Genomic DNA, 12,230 nt, shown 5'->3' on the forward strand with positions numbered 1-12,230 from the left:
AAGGAAGAAGGGCAAGGGGACTTCAGGGGAAGGGAGCGGTCAGAGAAGACACCCTCCTGTCTAGGAGCAATGGGGGCTCCCTGCTCAGTGGGGAGCCTGCTTCTCCCTCTGCCCCTCCCCCCTCTTCCTCTTGTGTGTTCTCTTGCTTGCTCACTCTCTCTTAAATAAGTAAATAAAATCTTTAAAAAACACAGTTACACACACACCTGGATATCAAAATTTGAGTTTGTGGACTCTGAGAAACAAACTGAGGGTTTGGAGGGGAGGGGTGGGGGGATGGGTGAGCCTGGTGGTGGGTATTAAGGAGGACACGGATTGCATGGAGCACTGGCTGTGGTGCATGAACAATGAATCTTGGAGCACTGGAAACAGAAAATAAAATTTAAAAATAAATTTAAAAAATAAAAAGATACATGGCAGCTGGGGAAAAAAAAAAAAAATGAGTTTTGTCCTGGCAGGCTTTTGAGCTCACGGGTCCCAGCCCACTATAAAGAATTAAATACCCCCATGAGCCCATAGGCAGACACCATGTCTGGCTCTTTATGTAACACCCAGACACCAGCATCTTCTGTTTCCCTATGTGACCAAAGCTAGAGACCATGGGTGACAGAACAAACCACTACCTCCACTCCCCACCCCCCACCCCGCATCTCCAGGCTCAGATGGGACTCAAGGGAGCCCCAAGAGAGGGCAGCCTCTCCTTGGTATTGCCGAGATGATGGGGTCCTCTGAGCAGGCTGGGCTTGTGTCCTGGGGGCCTTTGCTCCACTTCTGGTCCAGGCCTGACTCAGGGCATGGCCTCTTTTTCCTCCTGCCCCACTGCAGCTGCTGGCCCTGCCCCAGTGCCCTTCACCCTCAATTTCACCATCATCAACCTGCATTATACGAAGGCCATGCATCCAGGCTCTGCGAAGTTCAACTCCACGGAGTCAGTCCTACAACGCCTGGTGAGAGCCTTCTTCTAACCATCCCTCTCCTCCGAGCCCCTCCTCACCCTCTCTGAGTTTCCTTACTACCCTTCTGGAGGATACAGAGGGCTTGAAGAGCAGACTGTTTCTGGGTTCAAAACTCGAAACTGCCACAGGCCAGAGACGTCCCTTTGGAGTCATGATCTTGCCTTTTCGGTACCATTTCCTCCTCTGTACACTGAGGCCACAGAAGCCTTGATCCCAAAGGGTTCTTCTGAGAATTCAGTGTCATACTGAGATGATTGGGGAACTGCTGTTTTATCTGAAAATCTCATGCTTTTGGTGGTTCCTTTTTCACTTCTTTTTCATTCACCCACTTCTTCCTCCTCAGCTCAAGCCCTTGTTTGCCAACAGCAGCATTGGGTCACTCTACACCGGCTGCAGAGTGACCACACTAAGGTGAGACATCCTCTTTGTCCGGCGTTAGGAGGTGCAGGCAGGTGTGGGCTCATTGGGTTGGACTGGCCAGGGGCCCGGACTAGGGAAGCAAGCAAGATGCCTAGAGCAGAGAATTAAAGGAACCGCTCACCCTGAGGGTTAGCCCTGCCTCTGCCCAACCCCGAGAGTAAGCACTCCCTTAGATACCATATCCAGGCACCTTGCTGGGCTCACACAGTTCCCAGCTCTGGTGCCAGTCCCCTGCCCTGCACTCCCCTCTCTAGGTTATCTTAAGCCCAGTCAGAGAATCAGGCTTAGGTGACCTGAATAGGGCCATACACAGACAGGAAAGGGCGTGTCAGCCAGTAGCCCAGGGCATTCTTTTTTTTTTTTTTTTTTTTTTTTGTAAGAGCCTTCTTGGCAGTCCAAGGACTGTTGTTTTGGCATCCAGGTGACAGTTAATGTGCAAAGAAATATAATCTTAATGGAGGTTGCTGGAGGGGAGGTGGAGTAGGCAAATGGGCAAATGGGCTCACTGGGGGATGGGCATTAAGGAGGACCCAGGATGGGATGAGCACTGGGTGTTCGTGCAACTGATGAATCACTGAATTCTACCCTGAACCTAATAATATGCTATATGTTAACTTTAACTTAAATATAAACAATTAAATTTTTAAAAAAGGAAAAAGTGACCTCAGTGGATAGACGCTTACATGTCTTAGGTCCCAAAAGGTAAGCAATATCTCTTATAAGGGTCCTGACCAGTTAAGGGGTTTACCATACCTAAGGAAGCCCAATGCTAGAGCCTCCTGCAAGGTATTCTTGTCTATTTTCCACCCTCCCAGAAAAGATGCAGTCATCAACAAGGGGTCATTTTCACCATAAGCAACATCACCAGGCAACACAAATGGCATCGCACCTTTATCAAGTTTCTAGGAGACCAGAGCTGGAAGCAGCTTGGCTCAAGGTCATTTACGAGGTCACTGCTGATCCTGCAAGGGATACTCTGTTTCTCCCCAGTAATACCCTTGGCAGTGGGACCTGCTGGATCCCAGGTTTTCCTTTCAGGTTTTAATTTTTCCTGCCTCCTTCCCCCAGATACCTGGGAATACAGGAAGCAGGTGGGCTGTGGGTGGGGGTCTTTGCTATGCAGCATCTCATGCTCAGGTGCTCAGGTCCAAAAATCAGGTTGGATCAGCTTTTCAAGAGCTGATGAATCTGCAGAGCTGTTCCCCAGTGCTAGGGACTGTCAGTGTTTGGCTCTGTGAATATTTGTTTTATTAAAAAGTTAATTAATGGATATTTGGCACCAGAGCTGGGTGTGGTATGTCATTTCTGAACCTCAAGACATTCCAGCAATAGGGTTAGACCACTATCCACGTTGCAAAGGTGGGAGAACCGAGTCAGGCACACTTACGTGGATTATTCGGTAAGTGACAGAGCGAAGGTTTCAACTGGTGGTCATCTGACTTTGGAATACCCACTCTGGTCCTTTGTTGCACAAGGATGCCCCTTCTCTTAGGAGCAGCGCATGTCTGGACCAGGAGAGCAGATAAGCAGGCATTCCTACAAGTGGCCTGATGAAAGGATGTCCTGGCAAGGCTGTCCTCAGTCCTGTTCCCGTACCCATGTCCTTCTCCCCCCAGGCCTGAAAAGAGTGGAACAGCCACTGGAGTGGACGCTGTCTGCACCTACCAACCTGACCCCTCGGGTCTCCAGCTGGACAGGGAGCGGCTCTACTGGGAGCTGAGCCACCAGACCCATGGTGTCACTCAGCTTGGTTCCTACATCCTGGACAGGGACAGTCTCTATGTCAACGGTGAGCATCTGGTGGTGACAGGGGTCTTGTCCTGCACCCCAGATGTATTATTCTCTTGATGCTCTGAGCTCTGGACAGAGGGATACATCCATGTCTGCCTCTAGACTTTTCTCTCCTCATTCTTCCTCTCCTTGTGAGATCCCCCTTCCCCACCGAGGGCTACATCACCCACAGGGAGGTGGGAGGCCAGAGAAATGTTATAGGAGGCACCACCCACTGTCGGGCAGGGAGAGGACCTCCTGAGGGCAACTGTTGTTCCACCCATGGCCCAGCCCCTTCATCCCCCAGCTTAAGCCTCTCAAACATCCCACCTGCCTTTTATCCACCCCCTGTAGGTTACACCAGACCACCACCAACCTCCATCCCCAGTGGTAAGTGCTCACTTCCTGGGTGGCTCCATGCCCCCCATACCTCGTGGGAACAGCTGCTCCCTCTGCCCTAAGCCCAGGGCTTCTGGGAGGAAGGGAGCCTTAGCCTCCTGGGGTCACCCGCCTTCCCCCACCTCTGCCTTCTGTGACTCTGGCTGGGCATCAAGCACCCCTGCCTCTGGCATCTCCAAGGAGACGGGGCCTCGTCTCTCTTCCTCTTCCTCCCTCCCTTCCTTCTCTTCCCCATCTCTTTTGCTGCTTCCTCCTCAGTTCCTGTGACTTCCACGCCCTCAGGGACCTCGGCAGCTCCAATCTCCTTCTCCAGCTCCACAGGTAAGCGCCTTCTCTCCGTGGCTCCCTCCTTTCCACGCACACACACACACACCTCTGTGCTTTGCAGTGAGAAGGGAAAGAGAGTTCGCACACGCAGCTCAAAGCAAGGAGACGGCGTGGAGGAGGGGGTCCTCCATCCTCCGATCAGGCCCCCGTCACTGACCAGTCCAGCTCCATCCCTAGGTTTGGGGAGCTCTGTGACTAGCTTTTCCATTCCAAGATGAAGCAGTGACTCCTTTTAATGCCCCCTTTGCTTTCTGAGAAGGTTTTGTATCAGCTAGGTTTACCGTGTGACAGACGACCCTCACATTAAGACAATCGTCTACTGCTGCTCACTAGCATATAGGTCAGCGGGACGGTTCCTCTGGTCTGAACCAGCCTCCCTTGTGTGTCTGCAGTCACCTGAAGCTTAACTAGGTGACTCTGCACTGGAGGAGGCCTGACTGATGGCTGGGGTGCCTCCGTCTCCTTCAGGTGGCCTCTCCCCATCCTGCAGACTAGCTCTGGCTCCTTCATTGGCTGGTCATGGGCTTCCTAGATGCAGGAGAGGGCAAGCCTCGGTGCACAGGCACTTCCCAAGTTTCTGCTTGCATCACGTTTCTCTTGTCGCATTGGCCAAAGCAAGTCAGGGCCAAGCCAGAGTCAGGAGGTAGAGAAACAGACTTGTGGAAGGGGCTATGAGACCACACCAAGGGTGCAGGTCCACAGAGGTAAAGAATTTGTGGTCATATTTATAGGCTACCCTGCGTGGCCTTCCAGGGACCAAATTGTGACCCTGTTGGCTTTAGGGACCCATGGGGTCAGTTTGTGAGATTAGATGCAGTGATACATTCTGGAACAATTTTCAAAGCTTTAACTTTTGCTCGAAGGAATGGATATAGTCAAAGGCACCAGCCCCACCTGCCAGGACTAATTCCCCAAGGGTAGAGACTAAAGCAGAGGAAGCAGGTGTAAGGAGCAGTGAGAGCAGTATTGACTGACCATGTGTCACCTCACGGACATCCTGCATCACACATATGGTCTTCGACCCCAGCAGATGGACACTGCTCTTTCTCTGTTTAGGAGAGACCTAAGACCGGTCCATGTGGGGCTGGGTGTTTTTCTAAGGTCACACAGCCAGTGGATGGGCAGGACTTAAGTTTAAGTCATTCAAACTCTAGAATCTGAACTTCTGCCCCAAAATAGCTGTGTGGCTTTGGGGAAGTGACTTGACTTCTCTGAAACTAACTTTCAGCCTCTGTCATTTGGAAGTAAAAGGATTCACTTCCAGGGTTTGTTTGAGGATAATGAGATACTATATGGAAAATTCTTTTTTTTTAAGATTTTATTTATTTATCTGTTAGAGAGGGAGAGTGGTGTGCAGGAGCACAAGTAGGCAGAGCAGTAGGCAGAGGCAGAGAGAGAAGCAGGCTCCCCACTGAGCAAGGAGCCCAATGCAGGACTCGATCCCAGGACCCCAGGATCATGACCTGAGCCGAAGGCAGCAGCTTAACCAACTGAGCCACCCAGGTGTCCCTAGATGGAAAGTTCTTAGCACAGAATAAGCTCTTACCAAAAATCAGGTCTTACTATTACTGCTATTTTTAGTGTCATTATTAATATCATTACTGTTAGCAGAATAACAAAATCAAGTTTCCCTTTGGGGCAGAGATATTCTGAGCTCTCACACCAGATGTGAATACACTGGGCACCAGGGATGTGGAGCCAGACTCTACCCCACCATCCCTAAATCCAGCTGAGGCAGTGACTCAGGGCATGGCTTCTCTCCTAACCTCACTGCAGTCTCTGGCCCTGACCTGGTTCCATTCACCCTTAACTTCACCATCACCAACCTGCGCTACACGGAGGACATGCAGCTTGTGGGTTCTGCCAAGTTCAATGAAACAGAGATGATCTTGCAGAGCCTGGTGAGAACCCCACCCACCTCATCCCTCCACCACCCACTGATGTCCACCTAGCCATTGATGCCAGCCCCACCTGCCTCTCCCATGCCCCGCCCACCTCCCCCATGCCCCACCCACCTCTCCCTACCTCCCAACTGATGCCAGCCCCACCCAGCTCACCCCAACCCTGCCCTTGTCCAGGTCAGTCCTTCTACTCACCTCCCTCTCCTCAACAGCTCAGACCTTTATTCAAGAAAACCAGTGTCGGCCCCCTCTACTCTGGCTGCAGACTGACCTCGCTCAGGTGGGACCCCCAGGAGATGGCCCGTGAGGCACAGTGGATATTCTTACCATGGTCCGTTAGGGCTGGGTCCTCCCTTTGGCCTCAGCCCTTTCTAGCTCCCAGCCTGGCATAGCCACTGTCCTTTGGGTTATGGGCCCCCGACCCTGCTCTGGACTTTCCCATTGTCCTGAGCCTCAGATCTCCCATGCAGTATTTCATAAGAACAAAATGACAGGACATAGCAACTGGAAAGTATGTATCAAAGCCCTTCATAAAGATTGCATCCCTGAACCTCCACAAAGGATGCAATCCCCAGTCTAGTGTACCTCCAACTCCACACCGCATGTAAATATTTCTGAAGGTGAACACACAGCAAGGACTTAGCATGTGCCAGACATCAGGGTTCTTGTTGTATGGTCATTATTGACATTCTGGGCCAGATAGTTACTGTCATAGGTGGTCGTTCCCTGCACAATATAATATTCAGCTACATCTTGGCCACTAGATCGATTCCTGTAGCATCCCAGCCCCCAAAGTTCTGACAACAAAATCTATCACCAGGCATTGCCAAATGTCTCCTGAGATGCAGAGCACCCCAGGTTAGAGTCACTGGGTGAAATGCATCCTGTCCATCATCTCCCTAGACTCACTTACCATCACTACTATTATCCCTATTTTGCAGAGTAGTCAAGGCACAAACAGGTTAAGGAACTTTCCCAGAGCGGATGGCTGCCAAATGGTAAAGCCAGGATTCAAGCCCAGTCTCTCTAGAGTCTATGCCTTTTCCCACTAAGCTTGCTTTGCTTCTTTTGTCTGGGAAGAACCGTAGGATCTCTCCCCTCCCCCATCACCCCAGCCTTCAAATCCCTGCTCCCTTCAGTGCAGAGACGTGCTACTCGGCCCCCCTTTACCGAGTGATAGGGCTTCTCAGCATGCATGGGCTTCTCCATTCCGAGGTCCCCTGGAGGGTTTAGCCTCATTGGGCATCTCCCTAGGACATTTCCATGCCTCCAAAAATAGAATTCGGAGAAAGGATTCCCTTCCTGTGGTGCTAGAATAGAGAGGGATGGAATGAAGTCCTCTTTCTTGGGACCTTGCCCAGGTTGCTGATGCACCCACGGTAGAAGTGGTCTCTTCACCCCCCTTGCCTCGAATTTCCACAAATTTCCTTTCCATCCACAAACATTGCTTGAGCGCCTACTGTGTCCAAGCTTTGTGCTGAGCTCCAAAATCTCCATGGAGGTCAAGAGCATAGACTCTGCCATTAAGAAGAGTGCCTTATATTAATTATATGGAAACATGTGCAAACACATTTGTACACATTAATTATATGTGAATTATGTAATTATATGTAAATGTATAATTATACAATAGTATAATGCTATACTATTTTATTTATAAAATAGTGACAGACACTCCCCTAGCCCTTAGGGATGCACCAGATACTATTGTAAGCATTACGCTAATATCAACAGACTTAAACCTTAAACCTCACACTTGGGTGCCATGATTATACCCATTTTTGAGGTGAGAAACTGAGGCCCAGAGAGACTGTGGAAGGGTTGGGATATGGGTAGTGTAGGGGGTCTAGGAGGAACTGAAGTGGCAGCTCATACCCAGAGGGGAGGACGCTGTGGCCGGGAGACACAGCTCTGGGCCAGGAGATCTGATTTGGGGAGAGGGCTTCCCTCTCCCCAAATCAGTCCTCCTGGCCCAGAGCTGTGGAGAGCCTCGGGGTAGCGAACACGCAGAGCAGAAACGCTCACCCACAAGGAGGGAGGCAGAGGGATGCGTCCGGCCGGCGGTGGGGGCGGGGAAGTGGGTGTTGTGAGGGGCACAGCCCGGGTTCCCCCACAGGCAGTAGGGAGCCAGAGGATTTCAGCACATTCCTCACAAGGGAACATTCCCATTTTAAGTGAGACTCGGTGCTGTGATGACAGTGGATCGTGAAGCGCAGGGAGGCCCGGGTTCAGCAGGCGGGAGCAACCTGTGGAGCAGATTCCCTCAGCGGTGGGTGGCGCGTCTCCAGGACCCGTCCACAGGGACCTCACTATGTCCTAGCTTTCCCCAGGGTACCCCCCGAATGGTGCCCCTCAAGAACGCTCTGCAGATGGATCTTAATTATCCTGCCCTCCCCAGGCCCCAGAAGGCTGGAGCAGCCACCCGCGTGAACGCCGTCTGCTTCCGCCGCCCCGACCCCACGGGCCTCGCGCTGGACAGAGAGCGGCTGTACTGGGAGCTGAGCCGGCTGACCCGTGGCGTCACCAGGCTGGGCCACTACACCCTGGAGGAGGACAGTCTCTGTGTCAGCGGTGAGCAGCGGCCCCTGCACTCTGCTGAGCTGTCAAGCTCAAGGTCCAGCCCTCCACCCACCCCCACCCCCGTCTTCTTCTTTTTCCTTTTGCACCTCAGCACCTCCCCTCTCTCCTGTCCTCTCTCCGCAGGCTACACCCACCAGACACCGGTAACTGCCCCCAGTGGTGAGTACACGGGTCGTCTTCAGGCTCTCCCCCGCCCCCAACGAGGGAAGGCAGCAGCAGACCACCTCCAGCTGTCGGGGAGGGCAGTGGCCGGGGATGCAGACTGGGAGTTCACTGCAGTACGATTCAGCTGTGCATCACCTCTGTGCTGCTGGCTGAACACAGAGAAATGGCCACCACATGGGGGTCGAGGGATGGAAGAAAGTCCCAGAAGGCAGGCTTGAATAAATAAGAAAGTTAGCAGATTGTCTCCTGTCCTGCCCACCTTCACCTGCTGCGTGTGACGGTCTCAGGTTGTCCTCACGGGTGGTTCTGGCACTAGGTCCCCAAGGACCCTCAACACTTGCTATGGTCTCCGATGAGATAGCTGCGGGTCCCAGGCCCTGCCCCCATACCCATCCCAGGCCTGACTCCTCTCCTCTCCCTCCACTGCTGCAGCCCCCGGACGACCTCTGGTGCCATTCACTCTCAACTTCACTGTCACCAACCTCCACTATACGGAGGACATGCAGCCTCCGGGCTCCCGGAAATTTAACAGCACAGAGAAGTCCCTGCAGCATCAGGCGAGAGCCCCGCCCACCTCCCCCTGCCAGCCCCGCCCCCTAGCCTCATCTTGCCTACGGATGGGAGGCCACCCCTTCTCCAGCCCAGACCTTAGGAGCTAGCCCCTCCCACCTCACTCTTGCCCCACCCACCGATGCCCGTCCAGCCCTTGGGTCTCAATTCACTTATTTACTTCCCTTGTTTTCACCCACAGCTTGGACCCTTGTTCAAGAACACCAGTGTGGGCCCCCTCTACTCAGGCTGCAGGCTGACCTTGCTCAGGTGAGTCCTTGCAATCCCAGGCCAGGACCACCTCAAGGGCTCCCGGACCCCAAGAGTTCCCTTTGCTTCCTTCCTTCTCTGTCCATGTTCTCAGAAGAGGTGGAATTCAGGAAGCACTGGCTCCAGGATCAAGGCCTCTTTGATTGCAACCACCCCCAACCCCACCAACTGTCCCCACATTCTAGGGAGCCCCTCAGCAGGATATGGCTCTAGGCTAGTCATCCTTGAAAACTCCCTCCTGCCTCCCTTTGACCAAAGAGGGCATTTCCTTTAGGTTTTCAGTTCTGAGCCCAGGATTCCTCTCAAGACAAGCATGCCTTTTCCACCTGCTTTAATCCCAAATTCCAGCTCTTCACCTGTCTCAAGTAGGAGCTCTCCTGTCCCCCAGCTTGCAGGTTTCAGACCTGCAATTTAATAAAAATCCTCCTACCCACTGACTGTGTGCACAGCCCCAGGCTGGCCAGAGGTGGGTGCCAGCCTTCTCACTTGCCTTGGCCCCTTCCTGTCCTGCCCCAGAGGTGCCAGGTGCCCTGCCTGGGAACTCCATCTATTGTTACCCCTACCCACCCACCCCCCAGGCCCGAGAAGGATGGGGCGGCCACTGGAGTGGATGCCATCTGCACCCATCGCCCTGACCCCGTGGGCCCTGGGCTGGACAGAGAGCGGCTGTACCAGGAGCTGAGCCAGCTGACCCGCGGCGTCACCAGGCTGGGTCCCTACACCCTGGACCCGGACAGTCTCTACATCAATGGTAGGGATTGCCACCTGTGTCCACCTTTCAACAGTCCCCACATCCTCCCCTCTATTGTTTCGCTCATTATTCGCCCTCCTCACTCTTTCTCCCTCTACCTGTGCAGGTTATACCCGCCAGACCCAGGCCACCACCCCCAGCGGTGAGTGTCCAGAGGCTTCCGAAGTCTCTACAACCCTGTGGTTCCCTCTGCAACCCTAGAACAGAAGCAGCCAGGAGCCAGCTGCTTGCCCTCTGCACCCCTGCTCCACCCCCAGCCTCGGGTGAACCCATTAAAGCCCCAGACATAGGGGCTGGTCCCTGGCATCTGCAGGATGGCAAGGTCCCCACCCCAAGTACTGGCTTGCTGCCAGCTTCTACGATGACAGAGTGCACATCATTGGTGGGGTCCGTGTTGGGCTGTGGGCCTCCCCTGTGCCGAGAGGGCTTCTACTGCAGCAGGATTCGGCATGAGTTCAGATCTCCACTGGGGGTTCACATATCCAAGTTCTGTAAGCAGGTCCTTTGTCTGTCTGGAGATGGGAGTGGAGCAGACCTGAATCCCTTTCCAGTGCATAATCATCTTCCTTTTAAATAATTTCAGCTGTGATGATGTAGCGGCCCAGTTGCCTCTTCATTGAGGACCTCTCCCTTCCCCTCCTCACTGTCACTCCCTCTCTTCACAGGTTACACCCATCCAGCTTCAGCCACCACCCCCAAGAGTGAGTATTTCAGACCGCTGTGTGCCTGGGACCACTACCCTTTCCCTAAAGATAGGAACTGCTCAACCAGAAAGGCCTTCCCTCCTAATCACCCCCTTCTGGGTGGGAAGGAGTCCAGAGGATGTTAATGGAAGGGCGCGCTGAACTGGAGGTCACAGGACCCACCCCGCCCTGTCCGCACAACACACCCGAGGATGATGCCCTGACTCCAGGCTGAATGGGGCACAGGGCCAGGCACACGGTTTGTGACGTGAGCTGCCACCATGGCCATCATTCCCTTGATTGCATCCCCTGTGTTCTTTTCCCTCTGTTGCTGTGACCTCTGCAACCTTCCCCCTGTCCTCACTGCCCTATCCCTCAAGTTCGCAAGTAGGAAGGTCCTACTGGTACCAAAATCATATCTACAAAATCATCCATTCAAGATCTCTTCTTCCCTCATTATTGCTTACTTAGTTTCCCTGAGCAAACTCATCCATTTCTGTGGGTTTCAGGGACTACATAACAGCTCAAGGTCTAGCTGCTCAGAATCCTAATCCTGAGTCCAGCACACTCCACACAGCAGGTCCTCACCCTTGGTCCACCCACCTCCTGGACATCACCTGACCCCTCAGTCTCTGACTCTAAAATCACCATCTTCTCCCAAACTTGCTCCTTTTCCTTATCACCAAAGGCAGGGACACAGGTGCCCACCTTCACCCTCCTTCCCCCTCACCTCCCATCTATCCATCACCAAATCATCTCTTCTCCCTTCATAATATCCCGCCAAGTCTTTTCACTGAATCTGTGTCATTGGGTCTTTATTCAGGCCACTGGCATTTTTCGCTAGGACTGGTGCAGTAGCCTCTACTCTGCCCTCCTATAGTCCACTGCACAGCAGCTGCCAACGGCCCTCCCAATGTACTTCTGTCTATGTAATTCCTGTCTTATTGACAGTCTTTGGATGACTCCACCTTATCTACAAGTCATGTCCAAATCCCTGAGTTGTATAGTCACTGCCCCACTTTTGGGGCTCATATCTATACTTCCACAAGGCCATAATGAAAACATTCAAGTCCCTTGAGGGCAACTGCACAGTCTCCTGTCAGGCTCATACCCAGACTGATTCTTTTGCTTGAGCACTCTGCCACTTGCTCAGCCCCTGTTCACCTACCTCTTACTTGTGCTTTCAATCACACCTGAGAAGATGCTTCCTCCTGGAAGCTGTCCTCAGTCTTTGGTTGGGTGCCTCTTTGGTACTGAAAACCTTCCTGGCTCCCCTGCAGTATAATGGTCTGGCCATGCTCCTGACCACAATATTAGGAGACTGTGCCCTATTCACCCTTAGACCCCCAGAGCCCAGGGCTTCACACGTTAGATACCCAATACACATTGGCTGAATGAATGAGTGCAAGTCCCCAATGTCTTAAAACTCCTGTAACATTCTCTCCTTCAGCTTATGCAG

The 12,230-nt window shown here is 52.9% G+C and overlaps 1 protein-coding gene across 1 annotated transcript in view; it reads left to right on the top strand.

Moving 5' to 3' along the window:
- The window catches only part of LOC309864010 (mucin-16-like), a 110,380-nt gene that overhangs the window by 75,274 nt on the left and 22,876 nt on the right, over positions 1-12,230 (top strand). The window contains exons 36-49 of the mRNA XM_082729326.1: positions 826-947; positions 1,300-1,367; positions 2,993-3,165; positions 3,501-3,536; positions 3,804-3,866; positions 5,649-5,773; positions 5,986-6,053; positions 8,172-8,344; positions 8,477-8,512; positions 8,951-9,075; positions 9,270-9,337; positions 9,916-10,088; positions 10,195-10,230; positions 10,754-10,789. Coding sequence (XP_082585452.1) covers positions 826-947; positions 1,300-1,367; positions 2,993-3,165; positions 3,501-3,536; positions 3,804-3,866; positions 5,649-5,773; positions 5,986-6,053; positions 8,172-8,344; positions 8,477-8,512; positions 8,951-9,075; positions 9,270-9,337; positions 9,916-10,088; positions 10,195-10,230; positions 10,754-10,789 — 1,302 coding nt within the window. The remainder of the gene's footprint in view (positions 1-825; positions 948-1,299; positions 1,368-2,992; positions 3,166-3,500; positions 3,537-3,803; positions 3,867-5,648; positions 5,774-5,985; positions 6,054-8,171; positions 8,345-8,476; positions 8,513-8,950; positions 9,076-9,269; positions 9,338-9,915; positions 10,089-10,194; positions 10,231-10,753; positions 10,790-12,230) is intronic.

Source organism: Mustela nivalis (assembly GCF_964662115.1).
Source record: "Mustela nivalis genome assembly, chromosome: 1".
In the NCBI taxonomy this organism is placed as follows: domain Eukaryota; kingdom Metazoa; phylum Chordata; class Mammalia; order Carnivora; family Mustelidae; genus Mustela; species Mustela nivalis.